This window comes from Glandiceps talaboti, chromosome 2 (genome assembly GCF_964340395.1).
Source record: "Glandiceps talaboti chromosome 2, keGlaTala1.1, whole genome shotgun sequence".
Taxonomy (NCBI): Eukaryota; Metazoa; Hemichordata; class Enteropneusta; family Spengelidae; genus Glandiceps; species Glandiceps talaboti.
Window position 1 is genome coordinate 4,190,601 of NC_135550.1, and position 27,066 is coordinate 4,217,666.

The following is a 27,066-nucleotide window of genomic DNA, read 5'->3' on the forward strand; positions in this document are numbered from 1 at the left end:
TCTGTCACTTGTACATAATAGTACACAACTATGCAACATAGTTTTTGATTATCTCATCATATATAAGTTAAAACGGAAAAGAATAGTAGTAGTGACAATAATCCAGTGTTTTTGCAAAGGGTGGAATGTAGGTCAAATCTAACCAAGTTGCCAGGGTATTTTACAAGGGTTCCCAACCAACATTATGGTACAAAATATGGAAGTGTACACAAGTTTGCAAACCTTAGCAAAAGACCACTGTAAATCTACTAAAGTTGATCTCTTTAAAGCTACACTATGTATAGCCACCGTAGACAGTCTCTATACTCATCTACAAATTTTCTATCTGACATTATCTGTGGTGGATATAAATTGTAAAATATGATGACATTGATATTCAGTAGTACACAAAACAATCAACAGCATAAATCTGAACCCTAATGCTCTGATCACAGGTTAGATGTGTATCAACAGAAAGAGGTGAACAATGATGATTGAGGGTGAGGTTACTCTCCCCCCATTTACAGATATGACATTACTTATTCTTCAAACTTTATGGGGGGGGGGGGGCACAGACCAGAACTGTACAATTTTTCTTGATACCAAAAGCTTCCATTGCTTTACGTTTTACAGCAAACTTGTTAGCTATGGGTAAAATTTACCATTTCGGTGACAGTATATTTATATCTGATTCAGTGGACAATGAGAGAATTCCTTATGTAGAAACAAATGACATCATCTATATATGTTGTGTACCAATGACCGAGAGTTGGGATTGTACAAGGAAATGATAAGGCATCTCTTACTGACTGAGTAATTAATAATAGTTTTTTACTTGTAAAAATGTACAGTTGTGGAAAGTACCCCATTAACTTAAGGTCGGTACTGAGTTCTGCACTGGTTATGTATAAACAAAAATGTATTGAAAGTCAAACATACATCAGGAAGTTTTGACAGAACACATCAATATTCACGATGAGTTCCTCTGAATAAACTTCAGAGATATCATTTATGAGTTTGAATTTCTACAGCTGCTTGTTCGGAAACTTAATTAAACTACATATGTACAGGAAATGAAATCCTGAGTTCTGAATTTTGAGCTTCTGAGTCAGTCTAACAAACATAAAGTTAAAGTTGCCCTAGATATTTTTATCCACAGGACTTTGCTAAGGTGTGAGAAACCAAACTCTCATATTTTTGAGAATTTTCCAAATGCTGCCACAGCTAATAACTTGAGAAAGAGAGTCTGTCTGTTTTTACTATGACATCAGTGACTGTATGTCCATAGCATTACTTTTCATATTTCCAAAACACAGACTACCTGTATTATTGCTACTTAGCCAAACTTGAAAGTATGAATTTGGGATTCAATGATTATCGTGATTTGTAACTTGAACGCTTTAATTTACTAACCCTGCAAATAATCTTTGACAAACAGCAACAAAAAAAGAAACCTTTTGGAAACATTTCATATGAACTTTTTAAATACTCACTTTTGTACATTTGCAAACAAAAAGGCAAAAAAGAGAAATATAAATAAGTTTAGAGTTTCAATTTACAAAGTCTTACACACTCTATGCACACATCAGGTCTTGAAAAATGTTTAATACACATTCATGCAAATATAGTTTGCAAAAATCTCTACCTGCATTTATTTTCATGTTTTAAAAAGAAATGTTTCAAACAAAGACTTTGAAGTCTTCTTGTACCCTCAATACAAACTCTATGACAAACTATTCACAAAAAAGTCTGCAAGTTGAAATATTATTCAACTAAATTATTACAACTGTAGTTTGAAAACTGGTACTGAATGGTGAAATTCTTAAACTGTGGAAGGCTAACTAGATGAACTTACAAAGCTGTCACCTTAAATAAAAAAAACCCCAAAACGGTATCAAACATACATGTTTGAAAACTTAGTACTAAAAAACATTTTCTACAACACACACCGTTTGACAATGGTTCAGTAGTCCACACTATCTACATATAGAGAGGAAAGTTATATATTTATACAGTCTACAAAAATAAATTTGCTCTATTTTCCTGCACATTGTGTTTGTGTTTTGTTTTTTGAGTCGCAATCTATACCCTACTGTCGGTCGATGGTGTTGAAGAACCATTCGGTAAATTTGCGCAACTGAGTTGCAGCTGTTTGTGACTCTTCTTGAAGTCTGACGTTGTCCTCACGTAACTGACCAACTTCACTCTCTAAGGCCTGTCTTTCTTGCCTCTCCTAAAGGGATTACAAAAACAATGTCTTGTACACATTGGATTGATGCACAGATTTCACACAGCACACACACACACACACAGCACACGCACGCACGCACGCACACACACACACACACACACACAACGTTCTATGGTAACAGCAGCCTAGTCATGTCATATTTATTATTAAGCTGAGTTTGAAACAAGTGCTCTCCCTTTTGGTAGGTATGCCTTTGTACTATCAAATAAACAAATTGTACTTCAATCTTATATATATATATATATATATATATATATATATATATATATATATATATATATATATATATATATATATATATATATATATATATATATATATATATATATATATATATATATATATATATATATATATATATATATATATATATATATATATATATATATATATATATATATATAACTCGGTGAGTATCAATCTGCTAAGACAGTGCTCTATACCGCAGTGGCAGAGCGTAATAGTTTTGGTAGTACTGGAACTCTTTCTTGGGTGTAACTTACCCTTGAGAGCTGTCTTGATAACTGATACAGCTGCATTTTCAGTTACACCCAAGAAAGAGTTCCAGTACTACCAAAACTATATATATATATATATATATATATATATATATATATATATATATTTATATATATATATATTTATATATATATATATATATATATATATAGTGCACAATCTGAAGTCTATGAATATCCTCAAGTGATAACAAATTATATTTCAATCTACACATGGCATCAATACTCCTGATATACTCTACATAATTAATAAAACTGTCCTGGGACTGTGCACTCGATGATTTAATTATACATAGAAAAGCATAAAAATAACATTTCCCTCTATACTGGGAGTAGTAGAAGGTTAACTTACCCTTGAGAGCTGTCTTGATAACTGATACAGCTGCATTTTCAGATCCCCTTCCGTGAATTCAGCTTCCCTCTCTTCACCACCGCTGAAGAGCAAGGAATGGTTTCATTAGAAATACACATATGCATGATGTATATATTTGGCAGTCATGAACAGAGTGCCAATGACTTCATCAATATATCACATCTTTCCTTTTTTTAAACTTACTCACCTCTTCTTTTTTTACAGGAGGTGCGGGATGGGGTGTTGTCTTAAAGTTACATGCATTACATTTTGCTTAGAATTAAAAAATAGTATCCCCACTTTTTAGTCACTCAAAATGTACATTTTCCAGATGTATTTACTATTCTTAACCCACTGGTGTATAAAGTATTGACACAAGAGTTGATTTCACTTTATAGCAAATACTGCATCCTAGGAGAGTGATACAACACAATTTATGTATCTCCAGTGAAATAACTTTGCCTCTCAATATAGAATGCATGAATAAGCAAGAAAACAACTCGGCATACATACCTCCTGATTTTATCAGAGCTGGCAAATGTATTGTCAAAACCCATGCCTGGTTTCCTTGATGATCCATTGTGTTGTCCTGGACTACTAGACAATTGAAAGTCAGCCATACTGTCAGCTATTTCATTCAGTGTACCTATGGATGCTGATTTCACACTCTGGAGATCTAAACCTACAATCAGAAATATATACGCACATGATCATTTGACATACCACACACTGATGAATATACAAAAATCTCTTCCCTTAAAAAATGAAAATGTAAGTAATGATAAAATATCACCCAATCTCACCAAATACACAGCAAATATTACCAAAATTTTTGTTCATCTCATTATGTAAATATTCAAACTACCTGCATATTAATGGGATAAACTGAATTTTTAAATGTTTCCTTGATTTCTGTGTGTACCTTGTATGTGAGCAATCTGCTACAGTTTTGACTCTCTCTGTGACAACTCCTTATTAAGGACTTTGATCTCACTGAGCTAACATCTTTATCTACAGGAAACAGTATGTTATTGACAGGAAATTGGTATTTGTAAATGCAGTGACAACTGATCAATTTTACTAAATACCATGACATTTGGAGTTGATACCAAGGTCATGCCCTGAGTCATGTCTGACATTCTCTACAAGTATTTGAAGACATGTTTATGCAAATACAACTGTCAATTTTGTGAATACATTACCATAATTTAACAAAGCCAGTGCTATTTCAACCTGTGATCATTTCAACTGCTAGGACTGTTAACTGTTGGATGCATAATACAACCAGTCACACCCAAGTAAAGTCATTCCATTGTGTATTACAATTGTTTATAGCGTTCATATCAATTGCTTTGATGAAACAGTGTTATTTGGCACTTGATATGAATGACATAAATAAGTGTGGCACACAGTGCAATCACTTTACTTGGGTATTACAGGTTGTAACTAAATCAAATCTTACCTTCAAAACTCTTGGCAGTTTCTACAAGATTGGACCACTCTAATCCGGATCCTGGATCAGGAAGAGGGAAGAATGTACCTCCTCCTCCTCCTGTTTTACCGCTGACAATGGTCTTATCGGTGTCGCCTTCCTCATCTATAGTAAATTAGAGTCACAATTTAGGCAATGTTTACAAAGATATTTAAAGGGATATGTCAGAGTAGGATTAAAATCTAGGTCAGAAAAATAGTCGTCTGGCAGAGACAAAGAAAGTGTGGGTCCACAACAAAACAATGGTCATATGAATTAAACTCATATATCTCCACTGATAAGATAGTACAGATATAAGAATTGACTCTCTGGTCTAGTAAAGGGGGGGGGGGATGACCATATAAGATTAGAAGTAACATGTTGCTGTGTAGAACAGTTGTATGCCATTGCTTTAGATAAACATAGTCTTGAACAGAGAAGCACAATCCTATCTAATATATCTGTGGCTCCACAGGTATGATAACACTAATGCAAAAACCTGTGATTAAAACCCTGGCCTTTAACAGATAAGATAACACTAAGCTGAGAAAATGAGATTAAAACCCTGGTCTTTAACAGATAAGATAACACAAATATGGGAACCTGGGATTGAAACCACGATCTTTAAAAACAAAATATATGGCTTGCCTGATATTTTACCAGAAAATAGTACAATTGTACCAATTTCAAACCGAGTACAAGTTCTCATAAAGTGTAGGTTGTTTTGGTCACATAACCTATCTATAATGGTCTCATTTGAAGGTCACGGATATCATGTTTTTTTTCCTGCCTAACACTCAAATCTTTACATGGTAACATAAATGTATACTGTACTTTTGTTTGCCGCTTTCATGTATGTAAGCTATTTGACTTTCAAGTTTGTAACTTTTATAGTATGCCACACATTTCAAAGTATTGAAAGTTCACTGACACTATTGAGTATACATAGCTAGCATGTAATAGTACACTCACATGTGTATCACTAATAGGTGTTCACTTCATCATCAGTATAGACTAACTACACAGGAATTAACTGGGCAACCCTCCAACTAATGCAATGGCATGTTTTGCTTGACATGTTGATGTATGCAAGAGTACATTCCACATGTAAGAAGTAATATAGCACAGCAGGATATTTACAATAATAGTGGTGTATCTAAATAGACCCAGTTAAAGCTCTAAGTTCAGGCAAAGTTTACATGAGTACAAATTTGGGGGTACATTTACCAACTGGCCAATCAGGAAGTCTGTAATTTGAATGTCACGAATAATAAATTAGATCACCATTGCTCAGTCATCATAGTTTTGTAACTTGTGAGTAAATACCGTCCAGCATACAACTACATACTCAAATCCAATATGGACAATATGAAATCACTCAATTCAATAACACTTACCTGTAATGTTAGTTGTCTCAGCAATAAGTCTTGAAGGGTATGTAGATTTTTGAGTACTGGTAAATATGAGGTCGCCGGGGACATCTGTAGCAGATTCCCGGTGTAGTTTTCTGGTGCTACCACCCCCTGATATGCTTTCATCAGATACAGTGCGTTGTAATGTTAGCCTGGTGTATGACGGTAGACTTGGTGCAGTATTTCCTGTCCATCTTGGCTACAAGGCAAAAGATCATGTTTTGGTCAGATGAACACCACACAGATTAACGTTTTAACACTGTATATTATCCATAACATTAACATGGTGATGTGAAAATTAATAATGACTTTCTAGCATGGAAATGGTACTCAGAATGGTGTACTAGTGACAGTCTGCCAAAAGAATGGCTTGACACAACAGACCAAGCTTAGACAATTCTTTGGAAGAAAGACAATTTGATCTGTTGACCATGGTCATCAGTTTGGATCTACAACTGTACATACAGTAAATGTTGACTTCAATTGATACCCTTCTGGAATGACTGTCTTCTTCAACTCTATCAATTCTACATATCTTTGCATATGACTCATATATACAATGTATTCCACTTCTCAACTGATATGTCCTAAATTTCACATCTGAAAGGTTCACAATTGAAAAAGAACATAAAGATCCAGTTCTGTTCTGATTAAAGCTTAGGATTGACAAAAACAGTTGTCTGTTTGGTATTGAAATATTGGTCATGAATCCTTACAATTCCATTGACAACATAGCATTAATGTGATAACCTGGTATTGAACCATGGGCCTTTAATGTTAAAGCCAATGTCTATTATGTATGTTTTTTTACCTGTATTCAGTGTGACTACCCCTTTTCCCTACCCGACATCAGTAACCCCCTACCCGACATCAGTACCCCTACCCCCTACTGACATCAGTACCCCTTTCCCCTTCACAAACCAGAAATCAGTATTGTACTCAAAGTTCTGGGGACAATAAACATCAGCCTATCATATGGGCTGTTACATGGCATAGCATACTTTGCCCACTTTATAAATATGCAAATGTGCATTTGAGTGACAATCAGGACTCTGGGCAATACTGCATTTAAATCTGATTAAGCTGCAAGGTGCACTTCAGGGCTTCTGTAGGGAACACAGCAAATCATTTCCAGGAGAAAATTAGCGAATACATCATTGATAGCCATCCATGGAATAGACAAGTTACTGAACAATGATACATCATTGATAGCCATCCATGGAATAGACAAGTTACTGAACAATGATACATTTTCATTAACTATGAGGAGTTCTAGATGCAATCATTTTCTGTCTGTCTTTCTCTTCTGCAGGATTCAGGCAACATACCATGTACATGTAGATTGTGTGTTTAGAGACTGTACTTCCCTCATATCAAATTATGTTAAGCTAATTTCATGCTACATTGTGTTTGGCTTTTTGCTGGATTATTGAGATAACATATGTTCAAATTAAAATGATTAAAATTTGCAGCAGAGTTATCGATGTTTTTAAATTCTTTGCTCAAAAAAATAACCATGTTATGTATAATTCTTTATTATAAGTATTTGCTATTTTTCACACAGCCTTGTAACTTTGATATAAATGCTGTTTTTGATTTCATATTAGTTCAGTGACAACTTTTACACAAGAATTCCATCTTGTGGATTGCTTTCACTTGCAATAAATAAATCTGTGAAATGGAGGAAAAATGTCTGATAGTGCTGTAAATGCATATTTCAACATTTAATGAAAAAAACAACCAAAATGCTTGTTCTAAAGTTACATTACATTGTAAGGGTGCTACTTAATTAATCAAAAGAAAGTAAAACTAAAAGATCAAGGCAGTTCTTTACATATATTTAACAATTTTTTACCACAGCAATCTTAAAAAAAAGCCAAGTATTAGTTATTAGTTAGCAAGCTAGGGATCATGTTATGTAGAGAGGGGTCTTTCAATTTTAACAACTTTTTTTTCTTGTGTACGACTCATTTTTAACCCATGCTTAGACTGGCCACGAAAGGCTGCAGTGCAGTGACTGTCATGCGCCTACAGCCTGATGCGAAATCGTGGAAACAGTATTTACCCAGTGGCTAGGAAAGCCTGGAAAACTGTCCCGAAATAAGTCGAACTTTGACCTTCTATGTAGACAGTACTGGTATCTAATCTTGAGCTTTCCACACCGGCTCACATATTTAGGATGACCACGGATCTTAATTCCCGAATACCAGACACTGGGGAAGCCTGGGAAACAGGCCCGAAATAAGTTGGTGCGCCTAGACCGGGTACGTCTATGAAGATGATGAGATTTCAGAATATTCACCTGTGTGATTGGCTTGATTTCAACGTCTGAAACATCGGGATTGATCAGCTTCAGCAGGTCTTCTTTCACAGAGCTGGTCATTGGGGCAGGTTGCTTGTGTGCTGCTGATTTGGGTGTGGCCCCTGGCCTCAGTCGACTTGTTAGAGACTCTGTAGATGCTATACGGCTACAATATGATAAAATAGTACAAAACTGTGAATGAGTCACTGTACGATGACTATGCTGGTTATATACAAATTGGCATAAAAGTGTGAATGAGATACTATACGATGGCTATGTTAGTTATATACAAGATCCATGATGTTTGTGATACAATTAAGTTGATTATCAGCACGCTAGGGAAATACCCTACAATTCATACTAAAGCACGACTAAAAGCCAACTCAAATGATAACAATTCATTTCACTCTTTACATTGTGGTATTATACAGAATGTGAAATGAACGTCCTGAAACGAACTGTATCACCAAAACAGGTTATGTTTACTGTAGTCCTACAAATCTTATGGCTAAAGTAGAAATGTGTGGTGGACTTGTGTTAATGTATACATCTTGCAACAAGATTCAGTGTAAGAACAATGCTATGCCCTGTAATGTTACTATATATATATATATATATATATGTGACAGATCAATAAATAAATAAATAAAAACATTAATGAATTACCTTCCCAGTGGTCTTGGACTACCACTATCACTATTTGATGAGACACTCTTCTTGTACATGCTGATATCTGGACTAGCTGAGTGCATCTTACGACGTGCCATCATTGGACTTCTCGTCAGAGAGTGCACCTGGCTGGGTGTACCCTGTCTGGATCTACTAGAACCCCCAGAATGTGAGGAGACATCACTGAGATTAGTTTGACTTGTCATAGGCCTGTCAAATGCACTGTTTTGGGATGGCAGTGGTGGTGGTGGTAGTGGTGGTTTGAACTGAGCATCACGATCTCTTGGTGGGTATGTCTTGTGAAGATATGGAGAAGCTGAAATGTTCTGGCTGCTGGATTGTACCAAATTTTCAGCACTTGCATATGTATCAGCATGCCTATCATACTTGGATTGTTTGTCACTATGAAGTACTTTGGAGAGAGTGTCATAACCAGCATCCCCAGCACTACTTTCTCTTGATATGGTGTCCTCGTGAGAGTAGCCACCGTCGTGAAATTCATCTCCGGTATCATACCATTTCTCATCACTAGCACCGGTGCTTGCACTGTTGCTAGTACTTGTACTGGTTAGAGATGTATCACCACTGGACACAGACATATTAGTAGCATGCTGAAGGAAAATGGAAAGATTTCTTTTATTACAAATTGGGTTTTGGGGTTAACTCATGTGCTGCTAATATGACAGGGACACCATTTCCATCTATCTAAATTTCAAATAGCAATCTAAAACAATGCAATGCAAGTTTGGGGTATATTACCATCACTAAAGCACAGGGTGTGTACACTTAATACATTTCGGCTACACTTGCTGTTCCATTGAAATCAAGCCATACATAAGATATTGAAATCTGCATACCCTTCCTTTCACACACAAATGGACAGACAGAGACAGTAAGACAAACACTAACATGGACAGTGACACACAACTACACACACACACACACACACACACAAATTTTGTTATCCACTTGACAAACAGAAAACAGCAATGTATCGTGAAAACAAATTGTATTTTTTTTTTCAAACGAGACATAATCACAGTATTTCATACTTTGACAAAATATTGGGTACACACCTGTGCATCAGGTCTTTTACCCAAACTCTCAGCTTCAGCAAATTCAGATGCAGCACTGCAGCTGATAGGCAGTCTACTCATGGCATTGGTCTGCTTGGCATCATGATAAGCTGCCCTGTTAACCAAATGTTGCTGTCCCTGCCTGCTACTGGCATATATCTGTGCATTTTGCATGTGTCTCTGACTTTTACTAGTTCTGCCACTATGTCTTTCATGAATGTCTCGCACAAAGTGAACATCACCACCGTCTCTTGACGTTCGGCTTTCCATACTAGAGCCCAGCCCTGAACTGTGGCTTCCATTGGAAAGATGACGAGCTTTGTGCAATCTGTCACCTGAGCCGTGCCGTTGTCTTCCACCAAATTCAGCCTCTGTTCTGAATTTGTCATAGTCCTGCCTTACCCTGTCTTCGCCTCCTCGTCTCTTCTCTGGTCCCCTGTCATGGAATCTTTGTTCCAAGTTGGCCACAGCTGTCCTCACTTCACTGTAAGGTGGTGGAGGGTTGTCTCTCTTCTGTGCTAAGTACTCAGGAGGTATTCTTGCTTGTTTCTGTTCATTTCTTGCTGGAGTTGCTAACTTACTACCTGTTAGGAGCATAGCTGGTGTGCTAGATGCTCTGTTGTGTGGACTGTGTTCTGTAAATATAACACATGTGCCTATTGTCAATTTGTGAAATTTATCAAACAGTATATATCACTATTTCTGATTTTCATCCTTTTATCAATTTTTTTAATAATTGATATGCTGAAATCCAATTTTGTTGATCTTAGGATCTTGTTGATCTTATATACATAAGTCTTTTGTTTCAAAGACAGCTCATATTTTGGGAGCCAGTCAAGGTTATTAGAATGTGAATCTGACAAATTCTGTGTACATGTATACGAGTACATATGAATGTGTCTGTGCATGAATAAGCATGTATGTTTGTCTGAGTGGCAATGTATGCATGCAAATGTATATAAATGTTTTTGTCTATCTATCTATCTATCTATCTATCTATCTATCTATCTATCTATCTATCTATCTATCTATCTATTTATCTATCTATCTATCTGTCTATCTATCTATCTATCTATCTATCTATCTATCTGTCTGTCTGTCTGTCTGTCTGTCTGTCTGTCTGTCTGCCTGCTTGCCTGCATACCTGCTTGTCTGTCTGTCTGTCAGTCAGTCAGTCAGTCAGTCAGTCAGTCAGTCAGTCAGTCAGTCAGTCAGTCAGTCAGTCAGTCAGTCAGTCAGTCAGTCAGTCAGTCAGTCAGTCAGTCAGTCAGTCAGTCAGTCAGTCAGTCAGTCAGTCAGTCAGTCAGTCAGTCAGTCAGTCAGTCAGTCAGTCAGTCAGTCAGTCAGTCAGTCTGTCTGTCTGTCTGTCTGTCTGTCTGTCTGTCTGTCTGTGTACATGTATGTTCTCCCCAGTCATCTTACACATGAACAGAATTAGTTCAGCTAAAACACATCGGCTTAAAGATTAATAAACTCCAATATTATTTTTCATTTTTGATTGTGATTTAAAACCATCTTTCATACACTTTTTAATACATTGCAATACTTCATAACTGTTTTTATAACAAAGCGGCAACCACAATGCCATATCACCACTACATTTCATGACGGTATCGTCTCCAAACCTTCATGTGTACAGCTACTAATTTAAAAGTATTTTATTTGGATACATACAAACTTCCAAAATGTTGTTTCATATTTGCATTCAATAGTTAAGTTATTTTGGTGACTAACAAGCTGAATTCCATCACTCAGCTCAAATGGAATTCCTAAGAATCAGTATAATAATAGCTATATTAAGATGTACATCTTAAAGAAGGCAATGACACTATCTCTGTAAGTATGTAGATGGGTTTGTGCTTGTCAAGGTGAAGTGTCTACCTCTGTAGGCAATTACGACTACTGTGTTAGAATGAGGACACTCACTGGTTCATCTCCAAGGAAATATCTATGTTAGGCAGGAAATGCGTGTTTCTGCTTGATTTACAGCAAACCTTATCAACCAGACTTGTATCTGATTTCTTTATGACTGACTCTCAGGAGGTCAATGATAGCCTTGTAAGTGTGTGTGTGTGTGTGAAGGACCTCTTAATCTCAAGTCTGTTGTCTGCACACTTGTACAACTGTGACTGATACATTCTACAAGGTGCAATCTACACTGCTTTAATAGTTACGTGACCAACACATTCTAAACTGTGGTAATTGACATATTTTAGACCAACAATTAACAGATGTTAGAATCGTAACTGATGCCCTCTCAACTTTGGCCATTTGCGAATTTTCATATCACTGCCAATACAATACTTTCACATCACTACCGATACAACATTTTCACATCACTGCCGATACAATATTTTCATATCACTACCAATACAATACTTTCATATCACTGCCAATACAATACTTTCATATCACTGCCAATACAATACTTTCATATCACTACCAATACAATACTTTCATATCACTGCCAATACAATACTTTCATATAACTGCCAATACAATATTTTCATATAACTACCAATACAATACTTTCATATCACTGCCAATACAATACTTTCATATAACTACCAATACAATACTTTCATATCACTGCCAATACAATATTTTCATATAACTACCAATACAATACTTTCATATCACTGCCAATACAATACTTTCATATAACTGCCAATACAATATTTTCATATAACTACCAATACAATACTTTCATATCACTGCCAATACAATACTTTCATATCACTGCCAATACAATACTTTCATATCACTGCCAATACAATACTTTCATATCACTGCCAATACAATATTTTCATATCACTACCAATACAATATTTTCATATCACTACCAATACAATATTTTCATATAACTGCCAATACAATACTTTCATATCACTACCAATACAATATTTTCATATCACTACCAATACAATATTTTCATATCACTACCAATACAATATTTTCATATCACTGCCAATACAATACTTTCATATCACTACCAATACAATATTTTCATATAACTGCCAATACAATACTTTCATATCACTACCAATACAACATTTTCATATAACTGCCAATACAATACTTTCATATCACTACCAATACAATATTTTCATATCACTGCCAATACAATATTTTCATATAACTGCCAATACAATACTTTCATATCACTACCAATACAATATTTTCATATCACTGCCAATACAATATTTTCATATCACTGCCAATACAATATTTTCATATCACTGCCAATACAATATTTTCATATCACTGCCAATACAATATTTTCATATAACTGCCAATACAATATTTTCATATCACTGCCAATACAATACTTTCATATAACTGCCAATACAATATTTTCATATAACTGCCAATACAATACTTTCATATAACTGCCAATACAATATTTTCATATCACTGCCAATACAATACTTTCATATAACTGCCAATACAATATTTTCATATCACTACCAATACAATACTTTCATATAACTGCCAATACAATATTTTCATATCACTACCAATACAATACTTTCATATAACTGCCAATACAATATTTTCATATAACTGCCAATACAATACTTTCATATAACTGCCAATACAATATTTTCATATAACTGCCAATACAATACTTTCATATAACTGCCAATACAATATTTTCATATCACTGCCAATACAATACTTTCATATAACTGCCAATACAATATTTTCATATCACTGCCAATACAATACTTTCATATAACTGCCAATACAATATTTTCATATCACTACCAATACAATACTTTCATATAACTGCCAATACAATATTTTCATATCACTACCAATACAATACTTTCATATCACTGCCAATACAATATTTTCATATCACTGCCAATACAATACTTTCATATAACTGCCAATACAATATTTTCATATAACTGCCAATACAATACTTTCATATAACTGCCAATACAATATTTTCATATCACTGCCAATACAATATGTTCTCCTGCGCAAACTGTATTTTTTAAATTCATAACTAAAAAATTCTGGACTATGCATTATTTTATCAACCATGACTGACATATACTTGAATGTAAGAAAATCTACACTTTTTCAAACATTCAATATCATATAGTTCTCCCCATAGTCTTCATCACATACAAACATTTTCATAACATAATCAATATGAAAAATCATTTTGATATTGAATCTCAAAAATTGCTAAAAATCTATAAATAACAGTTTTCTGACATGATACATATTTTTTATAAACACAAGTTACAAAAATTTGCCACTAATCTATGATTAATGATGTTTTTCTCCCAAGTTATGGGTGAATATATGTATTTTGTCAATTCAAGTAAATAATAATGTTAGTTTTTACCTCTCTCCGACACGTAAGAACCCAGTGTCTGTGATTTTGTAATGTATCCCTTACTACTATGACTTCTATGAAAATATTCAATCGAACCATAGTTGCCATGACTACCGGTCACCTCCAGGCTGGGTATTCCTCTGTAATTCAAAATATAAAACAAAACTGTTTAGCTCCTTTTGTGTTGTTTTGTCACGCTATCAATATCACATATTTACTTTATTTTTCACTTATTATCCAATTTTGCTAGTACCCTGGTAAGACAAGATTTACTTAGATGATATGTTAGAGAACAGTCTAGTTTCCTACATGCATTATGATCACAATGATCATCTCCACTGTATAGTCAAACTGGTTACTTTAGCACAAGATTCTGTGCTCACCTCCAACAGCGATAGTTTAATGGTATTGGTGAGTTGGTATAAACATGATTTCATCAAGCACAGCCATACTAATTGTAGATTAATGAGCAACTGTCACGATAAAGTAACCAATTACAACTGCCTGTCAATGTGTGATAGATTACTACTGACATGCACTGTTCAGCCTTTCCCCAGCAGGTTTAGCTAGATTTTCAGTAAAATTTGTCAGTTAGACTATACATGGAGAGGATAGTGATTGTAGAGAATGTCAATCTCGACTAATCAGTGAAATATAGAGGACTTTTATTTCTTTATTTTCACTGTACTAGTATACTCCTGACATTGCTGATGAGACAGTGAAAATATGGGAGTCACCACTTCTGAAATTTGTTTAACTACGTGAGTAGATATTTTCATTTGTAACTATGAACCCAGAGTTCATAGACATTTCTCTAATATTTCAATGTCATTTGAATATCTCTTTTTAAACATTATTTTCTAGGTCATAACATCCAACTTGGTATAGATTTCACTGTTTTGCACTTTCTGTTGTGTACTTTCAAGGTGTTTATTTCATATTACTTTGGTTAACCTCCCTTCCTCTCAAACAGTAACAGGTCTCAAACTTAAAACTCTTCGAGTGTACAGTTTTCAAGAATTATAGATCTATATTGGAACTATATACATATCTCTGTTTTAGATCTAACACCCTAGACGCATCCAAGCAGGGATCACAAAATGATAGAAATCTAAAAACGTTTTACGATGTCCATCCACTAGGAATTAAATACAGCATACACATTATCAGCTGATCAAAACAGCTAAGAACATTTGAAATGTAATTTATAACCTTCATACAGCCATTAATATATCTGCAGATAGGGCTGACATTTACAGCTTTCTTGGTGATATTGCCATTAATATAAATAGCCATCATGAAAAGTTTGTTCACCTTGGCAGTTAAATAATGAAAAATGAAAGATAGGTGATTCTAAGCTATAAGGTGTATTAGGAATGTGATATATATAATTATGTGATTTCAATCTGTCACTGAGAGCAAACTAGGCAGTCTGACCTCCATTTAACAGTTGACTTAAAAGTTAATAATATTTAGAGCTCCTATTTGCAAATATGTGGGACATGTGAATAACTCAATGTACGTGAGTGGGTGTCAAACATGAAATGACAATATCTAGGTAAGAGATCCCCTTCAGCTGGCCGGACTGCTGAGAGGCTAAGAACGGCTCATCATATCAGCTAATAGAAAGTACATCTAAAACAACAGATTTCTGTGTAAAGCCTTCAAAGAAAAAAAACCTGTCTACAATTGTTCTCAAATTGAAATAACTGACACTACCAATCACATGTTATAGTGTTAGCTGTAATTTCATTCTTTAAAATGTTGCAAGGACATAAATAAATGACATTGTTTTGAAGTTTTGAGATGAAAATTTCAAGTTTATCCCTTTGTACATTTATCATTCATGTTATCTTTTATCACTATTTTAATCTTTTCTTCATATAGCTAGATAAAAGCTCTAATTTTCTTTAATCTAGGATACTTTCATGTAACATTTCATTGACTCCGACTTGACATTTACTAACTAAACATTCAAACATATCTACAATGTAGTAAGGAATATGAATAACTCAGTAACCTTTAAGCAGGTACAAGTTGGGTGGTTATTTTTTTTATGTACCTTGAAAAATTGGGTTATGGAGCGTTATGATTTTAAATTCCATTCTAGTATCTCAAGAACAGTGATATAGTTATTCTGATGGGACTGTCCCCTCACATATTTATATACAGAAATTCACAGCAAGGTACTCAATATGACTCAAAATATATAGTGTATTATGTACACATGATTAAAATTACAAATATACAGTTGATCAGTTATACTGTGTCAGTAGATGTTGCTTGTAGATTTGTTTGAATATTGAGAGTCAATTGCCTCAATACAATTTATTCACTTAAAACACAACATGGTAGAAGTTTTAGGGATGTTTTAAAATATCATGAAAACTGAGCTATCAAAATAGAGAGTTATCAGAAGTTAACTCTCTTTCTACCAGGAGATATTGGTTTGTTCACAAAAAAGAATTAAGCAAGTTGGGAAAAAGTGGGATTACATTCAGGTAATATCTTAAGTGTAGTGAGACACTTATTGTGGATGGCTTGACTACAAACAGTAGTAGTATCTAGAGGGGTTTAATAACAACCCAAGTTATTGGATTACACAACCCAAGGACAACACAGTTATCTCCCCAATACTTGAACACATACCCATCAAATTTAGCTAACTTATACATCCTACGGTATAAACATACTTAGTAAATTAGAACTACTGAATATTGCAAGAAATCAACAACCCATCCCCTACTTTTTTCCCCTTTTCTTTTGCCTACAGAGACTAAATATAATTAACAAAGCCAGGATTCATAATATTTGATGTGTTACATATATGCCGGACTCTTTTATAAGATAAAGTAACAATCTGGACATTTTTACCTTCTTGGGCTTCCATCTTCGTGGGGTGGTATGATGGCAACTTTCACATTCATCGACGTTTTCAGTAAATCTATCATCTGGTCATGCGTTAGTGTACACACTGCTACCTTACATATCTGTGACAAAAACAAAACACCTGCATGTAGTTAAGTTGCTCATTTTGAACTTATTGTACATGGCAATGCTATTTCATATGTAATAATGAATGGCTATGATCTGCCATCTAGGTGAACTTTATCCATTATTGCTTCTATTGGATATTGTGCTACCTCTGTGGGTGCAATGAATTTTATCACCCCTTCACCTTGTCTTGGAAGAGATAGTTGTCTTTGACGATGTCAACACATCATGAGTGTTTGGTATTTTATGCTATGTTCATTTTAAAATGTATTTATTGTTGTGTTGTTGTTGTTGTTCTAGTCTCTAACCACACAACATGTACATGAGTGGTTTTCTGGTCTGTCTATGTGTCGTATATATACACTTTTTTCTGGTTTGTCTATACAAAAAAATGTAGTATGAGCATGGTTTTTTTCTGATTTATCTAGGTGAACATGTCATGTGTGTACACTTGTTTTCTGGGTGATTTGCACATGTTATGTGTATTGACTTTTTTTATGTGTACACATCATGTATATATGTGCACGTCATGTACATATGTGCACACTTCATGTTTTTGTCTGATTACATAGGCATGCTACATGTATGTTACTGTAGTGTGTTTTTCTCTCGTCATTTTATACACTACATTTTAAATGCATTTTCCCCTTAATTGATATGAATACATATATTTGTTCTGAATCTGTGTGTGTGTGTGTGTGTGTGTGTGTGTATGTATGTATGTATGTATATATGTATGTATGTATGTATGTATGTATGTATGTATGTATGTATGTATGTATGTATGTATGTATGTATGTATGTATGTATGTATGTATGTATGTATGGTGTATGTGGATCATATCTATGTGTATGTGAACAATAAGAAGACAGTGCATACTTCCACAAGCCTGCTACCCTTCCTGAGACCAGCCTTCCATGCAAAACCATACTGTTCAACCTCTGCAACCAATCCCTGATAGTGCACGTGAAAACCCAGCTGTCCTAATCCATTCCGCCTCAATGTAATCTCGGATGCCTACAAAGCCAGCAGTACAATGGTAGTAAGAATCATATACTATAGCAGCATTATATCTGGGCTGCATTAATATTAGCTGACAAAAACTCTTGAGGTTAATTTTTCGATATTGATCAAAGATGAAACACTGCAGCCAAATTATAGTTGGGTTTGCTATTTTTCAAGACAAGTCAAATTTGGGTTGGCAAAACTTGTCTCAAATTGTTTTTTGATGAAAAAAGTTGAGCTAAGTCAGATTTGAGTAATTGTGATTCTTCATGGCAAATTTAGTTTGCAAAACATGACACAATTACTTCCCCTCAAATTGGTGAAACTACACTCAAATAAAATCTACTATGTTCTGTCATCAAAAGAAGAATATTTTTTTTAAACTTTAAGTAACATATTTCAAACTGTTTGTGTCTTAATTTCATTCTACTGTATATAATTAAACACAGTCATTAGTTTTGTGGAAAACTATCTATGTAAGAGTCAGAGTGAAGTACTTCAAATAATACAGTAGGAGTTGATGTCTCTCATTAATTGTAAAATCTACACATCTATTGAGATTAAATCCCACAACATTTCCATCTACCACATTCAATTTCATAAACTACCTAGGATACTGTGTGAAAAGAATGTCATAATTATCACATTCTTGTTTAAACTGTTTAATTTTAGCAAATGCACTGATCCCCACTGTACATTTCAAACAAAATATCCACCTACACACAACATGAAACACACAAAATTCATTAATTTTCTATATTCAGCTGAAAACTACTCGTGACCTAAAGGTTTCATCAATACTTGTCTTGCAACTCATAGTGACAAGGCCCCTTAGGTAACCTGTATTTTCCTTGGCTGAACTAAGTAATATACTGCAGAATAATATCTAATAATAATTCATCTTCTGCACACAGGGGAAGGGTAACAATAGTTTCTCAAATGTACAAATCAGATTGGGGAATTATTTTAAAGTGTGGTAAATACTTGACTGGTAGAACTATTCACTAGTATACTTTGAACACAAGAAAGGTTCCCTACAATGCCCATTTGCTCTTACAATAAATTACAGGTTTCTGATTTGTCCATTTACTGGTCACGAATACAATCACAAGTTGTCACATCAGTCAATGGTGTCATCTCATCAGGAGAGTCTTAACGATTACTTGGGAGTTCTTTTATTCTGGACTAACTTTTTTCTATAGCTCTGCAAGACAACTGTTTTTCACAGCTAAATTTTAATGGTAATCGAAACTGGGTGACCCCTATCTGCTCCTCCCCTTTTTATTTCCCTTGATTGGACCAGATATATCATAAGAGGACAAATTATTCCACGATACTGCCATGTAAAATACTTAACTTTAACAGACACAGTCATAAATGCAAAGAGTTCATATCAAATCATGCAGTATAAATTTTTTTCATATCTCTCTTTACATTTATATCTTAGCTGATTCATACAGATGACAGTACCTAATCTACAATGTGTTCATTAACAAAAGTGGTTGTGATATTCAAGAATATATGGTAGATGGGAATCAGATTTCTCAAATAACACCTAGTTAACCATAATCTTCAAATTGGCAAAATATGTCCCAAGGGCTGCTATGACTGCAATATTCACCAATTACAACATACATATAATATGCATACATTTTGTGTAGCCTTCAAAGGTCAATCATCGTTCATATCACAAAGTAGACCTTTTATTTCTTAAATAAGGTCATATCAGTTGTCAGTTTTTAAAAGGATTTATAAGATGAGAGTGTATGCCTATTGGCACTTTTTTTCATTTCATTCATACAGAAAAAAGCAAAAGTCATGAAAACTATATTATATTAATGTGTTCATCTAGAGTATAAAATGTTTGAAATGTCAAGCAGTGGGCACCACGATTTATTGCAACAGTGGAACTGATCTGAAAAGCTCTTTAGAAAGGAATAATATCTTATAAGGTTGTTTTTTTCTGAGTTATTATCTGATTTGAAGGGATCATGATAACATTTGTCTTACCTGACATCCATCACTGACTAGATCTAATCTGTTGATAATAGCCGGTATTTCATTCAAATCGTTGTCCAGACAATGGATTATGATACATTCACCTTCATTGTAGAACAGCTTCATACTGTCAGATGAATAAATGCATTATCGTTAAATATCAGCGAGACAAAAATATGAGATTGTGATGTTAAACCACACCTATGCTAGATTACACACATTCAATCAAAAATATGGGATTAATTTTCTAGTCTTAAGCTACAACAATGCCTGTTTCTTTCATTATACAGTGATTGAAATATGAGTCAAAATGTTCAATGTTGCCATTACCAGTATTTTCTTTAATTTCTCATTAGCAAAGCTTGTGAAATATAAAATCATATTTTCCCTAATATTTCATTTATCTGAAAAAACTGATGATATCCATTTTTTCCACGATTCATCTCTTAGTGACAAGAAACTCAGCAGAACAAATGATGACATTGAAGAATAATAAAATATACAATTACTACTTTTAGCTGTAAACCAAAGTAACAACAGAAGTACATTGATCACAGAATTGTGTTGACACTGTAATTGATTAAATCTCAAATGACATCTATGTAGGAGGTAACCAGCCACACAGAGCTTTATTCTCATGTGGAAATCACCTTTTTTTTTTTATGTTGCCAACTATTTCTTCTCACATGTTATTGTGCAAGGTGATAATGATATTCTATGTTTGTGATGTGGATCTCTTCATTTCAGTGTGTGTTGATTCCATTGACAATTACTTTCCTCAGACATGTCATTAGTACAGCGGTACCCATTGATAGGTTGTATGCTCACACTGATTTTTAGTTCCCCGGTTTGGTATTTTTGCTAACAGATACCCTCTCAAATAAAAGTTAGCAAAATGTCAAGGGAAAGGAGGCACATGTACCATAGTGACAGTATATTGTATTTCCACTGTTACATCATATTTTTAGAATTATATTATATATTAGGCTTCATGGAAAAAACTGATTAAATCTCATTTTCAAGCACCAGTGATAAGAACAGACATACAACACTAGTGATAAGAACAGACATACACCACTAGTGGTAAGAACAGACATACACCACTAGTGGTAAGAACAGACATACACCACTAGTGATAAGAACAGACATACACCACTAGTGATAAGAACAGACATACACCACTAGTGATAAGAACAGACATACACCACTAGTGATAAGAACAGACATACACCACTAGTGATAAGAACAGACATACACCTCTAGTGATAAGAACAGACATACACCACTAGTGATAAGAACAGACATACACCACTAGTGATAAGAACAGACATACACCACTAGTGATAAGAACAGACATACACCACTAGTGGTAAGAACAGACATACACCACCAGTGATAAGAACAGACATACACCTCTAGTGATAAGAACAGACATACACCACTAGTGATAAGAACAGACATACACCTCTAGTGATAAGAACAGACATACACCACTAGTGATAAGAACAGACATACACCACTAGTGATAAGAACAGACATACACCACTAGTGATAAGAACAGACATACACCACTAGTGATAAGAACAGACATACACCTCTAGTGATAAGAACAGACATACACCACTAGTGATAAGAACAGACATACACCACTAGTGATAAGAACAGACATACACCACTAGTGATAAGAACAGACATACACCACTAGTGGTAAGAACAGACATACACCACCAGTGATAAGAACAGACATACACCTCTAGTGATAAGAACAGACATACACCACTAGTGATAAGAACAGACATACACCTCTAGTGATAAGAACAGACATACACCACTAGTGATAAGAACAGACATACACCACTAGTGATAAGAACAGACATACACCACTAGTGATAAGAACAGACATACACCACTAGTGATAAGAACAGACATACACCACCAGTGATAAGAACAGACATACACCTCTAGTGATAAGAACAGACATACACCTCTAGTGGTAAGAACAGACATACACCACCAGTGATAAGAACAGACATACACCTCTAGTGATAAGAACAGACACACACCTCTAGTGATAAGAACAGACATACACCTCTAGTGGTAAGGACAGACATACACCACTAGTGATAAGAACAGACATACACCACTAGTGGTAAGAACAGACATACACCACCAGTGATAAGAACAGACATACACCACTAGTGATAAGAACAGACATACACCTCTAGTGATAAGAACAGACATACACCACTAGTGGTAAGAACAGACATACACCACCAGTGATAAGAACAGACATACACCACCAGTGATAAGAACAGACATACACCACTAGTGATAAGAACAGACATACACCACTAGTGGTAAGAACAGACATACACCACTAGTGGTAAGAACAGACATACACTAGTGATAACAGACATACACCACTAGTGATAAGAACAGACATACACCTCTAGTGGTAAGAACAGACATACACCTCTAGTGGTAAGAACAGACATACACCACTAGTGGTAAGAACAGACATATACCACTAGTGGTAAGAACAGACATACACCACTAGTGGTAAGAACAGACATACACCACTAGTGATAAGAACAGACATACACCTCTAGTGGTAAGAACAGACATACACCTTGTCCACATACACCACTAGCGATAAGAACAGACATGCATATTATAGTGATAACAGACATACACTTCACCTACAAGCACAGTGATAAGAACAGACATACACCTCTAGTGCTAACAACAGACATACACCTTGTCTACATACACAGACATACTTCTCGTCTGTATCATTGGTGTCTCGATTGGAAGATGGTACTGAATATCAATAAAGCTTTTAGAGACTGGGTTTTATACAAAAAGAAGTTGTAATTATATCTCTTGCATACATTCTCTTAAAACTCTCTATGCTCTCTGTGTTACCTATGTCAGAAGTATTCTGGAATATGGCTCAATTGTTTGGTCCCGTTGGAAAAGAAAACACAGACTAGCATTGAAAGGGTTCAGGAAAAATTCATCAAAAATCTTCGTTATAAAACTGGGATAATTTTTAACCATCATAATTATGCTTATTTATGTGAATTTTTCGATGTGCCCATCCTCTCTCAGTGGAGGATGTTTTTAGACATGGTATTCTTATACAAGTGTGTAAATAATGTTTATGACAGTTCATATATTCTCTTATGTTTTAATGTTCCACAGAGGATAACGGAAATTTTTACTCGCTTTAGACCTGATGTCAGTAGAATTAATGTTTTTAAACAGTGTGCCATTCAGAGATGTATGACAACATTTAATAATCTTTGTTGTAGTATTTCAAATGTTGACTTTAACTTATCTCTGAGAAATTTTAAAAATGGAATTTTTGCAAGTCCATCTGGCAAGATTGATTTTCAATATTTGCCTTGTAATGTGTTTTTATGTGCATTTTGTTAGTTTTGTTTGTTTGACATGTTCCTCTGAGTTTTTCATTTTTAGGGGCCTGTAAATGGGACTTGCTCCCATTGATCTTCCATTAAATAAACAAACAAACAAATAAACAAACAAATAAATACACCTCCTTCCTTCCTAAATGTCCATTTTGAACTTCATCATGAATTTTCTTATCCACATCTTTTGTTTTTAGTTTAACTAGCCACTAGAGGGCAGTATTCAAATTGCATACACTGCAATACTTATATCTACAGCTTGCAGTCTATTACCAATCATGAATAGTCAAAAATACTTCATCTACACATGCAAGTTCAAATTTAGACATTTACCAATATAACTTCTTTCTCTATGCCAAACACATATAATAATCTGTATGACTATTATTCAGTCTAGTTAACCTACTGTCACATTTGACTGTTACACTTTATTGAAAGGTATTCAAGTCCAAGTGTTTATCAAATATTCACCACAACAAACAAAGCACATTTTAGCTGTTTAAATTAGAAAATTGCATCAATTTGAAATGTTACTGGTATGTCATGATTTAATTATAAAGTCAATTCCCAATCAACTCTGTTTGACACAATACAATTGGTAATACTTTCAATATTGAAAAGAATGTGCTGGGTGGGGGTGGGGGAGAGAATTATCACTGGAGTTTGTACCTACCTATTTGGTTGATAAGTCCATCCTATGATAGACTTACAGGGCACACTAAAGATTGGTTCATGTTCCTCTTCATCTATCAAAACTAAAGATTCAGCTGATATACCTAAAATACAGTCCAACCTTCCAGACTGTCCGTAGTCTTCAACCTATTCAAAATAAACCACAAATTTACAGCATCACAATTTGGTCAGAAAGTTTGCAAGCACAGTAAAAAAATTCTGATTAAAGAGGAGATCATTTTCAGAGTAAACTGATGGGGTACTTCTATTGTGTTGTGTGTGTTTGATGTCAGGGTAAACTGATGGGGTACTTCTATTGTGTTGTGTGTGTTTGATGTCAGAGTAAACTGATGGGGTACTTCTATTGTGTTGTGTGTGTTTGATGTCAGGGTAAACTGATGGGGTACTACTATTGTGTTGTGTGTGTTTGATGTCAGGGTAAACTGATGGGGTACTACTATTGTGTTGTGTGTTTGATGTCGGGGTAAACTGATGGGGTACTTCTATTGTGTTGTGTGTGTTTGATGTCAGAGTAAACTGATGGGGTACTTCTATTGTGTTGTGTGTGTTTGATGTCAGAGTAAACTGTTGGGGTACTTCTATTGTGTTGTGTGTGTTTGATGTCAGGGTAAACTGTTGGGGTACTTCTATTGTGTTGTGTGTGTTTGATGTCAGGGTAAACTGATGGGGTACTACTATTGTGTTGTGTGTGTTTGATGTCAGAGTAAACTGATGGGGTACTTCTATTGTGTTGTGTGTGTTTGATGTCAGAGTAAACTGATGGGGTACTTCTATTGTGTTGTGTGTGTTTGATGTCGGGGTAAACTGATGGGGTACTACTATTGTGTTGTGTGTGTTTGATGTCAGAGTAAACTGATGGGGTACTTCTATTGTGTTGTGTGCGTTTGATGTCAGGGTAAACTGATGGGGTACTACTATTGTGTTGTGTGTGTTTGATGTCAGAGTAAACTGTTGGGGTACTTCTATTGTGTTGTGTGTGTTTGATGTCAGAGTAAACTGATGGGGTACTACTATTGTGTTGTGTGTGTTTGATGTCAGAGTAAACTGATGGGGTACTTCTATTGTGTTGTGTGTGTTTGATGTCAGAGTAAACTGATGGGGTACTACTATTGTGTTGTGTGTGTTTGATGTCAGAGTAAACTGATGGGGTACTTCTATTGTGTTGTGTGTGTTTGATGTCAGGGTAAACTGATGGGGTACTACTATTGTGTTGTGTGTGTTTGATGTCGGGGTAAACTGATGGGGTACTACTATTGTGTTGTGTGTGTTTGATGTCAGAGTAAACTGATGGGGTACTTCTATTGTGTTGTGTGTGTTTGATGTCAGAGTAAACTGATGGGGTACTACTATTGTGTTGTGTGTGTTTGATGTCAGAGTAAACTGATGGGGTACTTCTATTGTGTTGTGTGTGTTTGATGTCAGGGTAAACTGATGGGGTACTACTATTGTGTTGTGTGTGTTTGATGTCAGGGTAAACTGTTGGGGTACTTCTATTGTGCTGTGTGTTTGTTGAGGTCAGAGAATTTGAATTTCAATGTACATAGGAACACTATAACAGAACTACATGTAGAGTACACCCAAGATACTAGGTAACATGTCAAACTGATCTTATATCTAGAGTAAGGGTAATATTTTCCTTTTTTGCCTGCAACACACTGACTACAAAACCAAACGAAGCATAAAATTAGATTTTTTTTCATAGCATCCATCACTTAATGTGCCAGTCATGTGGAGAAAAAGTATATTTCAAGGCAGGAAAATTCATGAAAAAAAATTGAATTTAAACTTGATCAGCTTACCTGTGTTCGCCAGGCTATGGCCCCTTTACTAACAGTCTCTGGCAATATCTTAGGAACACTCTTTTCTTTCTTGCGATCCCACAGTGAGAATTTACCCAACTTTGCACCGGTATCAATGGTAGCATTACTGACATAGTTATTGGCCAAGTCTCGGAGGTACTCTTGTCTGGTCCTTATTGCCATGGCAACAAACTTGTCAGATTTATGGGCAGCATTCTCAGCATTAATAACTATAGATTTTATCAGAAAAGAAAAGTTTACAGATTTCATAAAATAAAGACAAAGACAAAATAAATATGAGAGAACAGAAGTTACTGACTCAAAGTATTAGTACCTAATGATCAGAGCCATTACATTAGATATAACATATTGAAAATGGAATATACCCAATGACAGAAGAAAGGTATCTAATGGGTACAATCCGAGTTATTACACTGCTTTGGGCCATATTTTGATTTTGTATATATATATATATATATATATATATATATAAAGGCACTCACAGTATTGTATGTACTGAAGCTCACTTATTCATTGATTGTAATTGACTAAAGTCAAAACTTTTAGTAAAATATAACATATAAATTATCATATAACATAATTTATCATATGTATAAAAAAAATTGTCTGGACATCCCTGCTATGCAATCAACTCTTCTAACATTGCCAGAACACAATTGTAATGGTATAGAAGGCATGCATTGACATTAACATTATACTAGAATGTAGTTTTAGTGAAGTATACAGTCAATTCTTCTAAC

At 34.8% G+C, this 27,066-nt stretch overlaps 1 protein-coding gene across 2 annotated transcripts in view; it reads right to left on the reverse strand.

The window, feature by feature from the left end:
- Positions 1-27,066, reverse strand: part of LOC144453316 (signal-induced proliferation-associated 1-like protein 2) — a 77,673-nt gene that overhangs the window by 1,044 nt on the left and 49,563 nt on the right. Inside the window, exons 11-24 of one of the 2 annotated variants that reach the window (XM_078144574.1) lie at positions 26,306-26,535; positions 24,487-24,632; positions 20,395-20,509; positions 18,259-18,396; positions 17,259-17,374; positions 14,394-14,524; positions 10,031-10,665; positions 8,952-9,565; positions 8,286-8,451; positions 5,969-6,182; positions 4,563-4,697; positions 3,614-3,782; positions 3,101-3,182; positions 1-2,212 (exon numbers count right to left, since the gene is read on the reverse strand). The exon at positions 1-2,212 is cut by the window's left edge and continues 1,044 nt beyond it. In XM_078144574.1, the coding sequence (XP_078000700.1) occupies positions 2,069-2,212; positions 3,101-3,182; positions 3,614-3,782; positions 4,563-4,697; positions 5,969-6,182; positions 8,286-8,451; positions 8,952-9,565; positions 10,031-10,665; positions 14,394-14,524; positions 17,259-17,374; positions 18,259-18,396; positions 20,395-20,509; positions 24,487-24,632; positions 26,306-26,535 (3,035 nt within the window). In that variant the 3' untranslated portion in view covers positions 1-2,068. The remainder of the gene's footprint in view (positions 2,213-3,100; positions 3,183-3,613; positions 3,783-4,562; positions 4,698-5,968; positions 6,183-8,285; positions 8,452-8,951; positions 9,566-10,030; positions 10,666-14,393; positions 14,525-17,258; positions 17,375-18,258; positions 18,397-20,394; positions 20,510-24,486; positions 24,633-26,305; positions 26,536-27,066) is intronic. The other variant, XM_078144575.1, reaches the window with a different exon arrangement.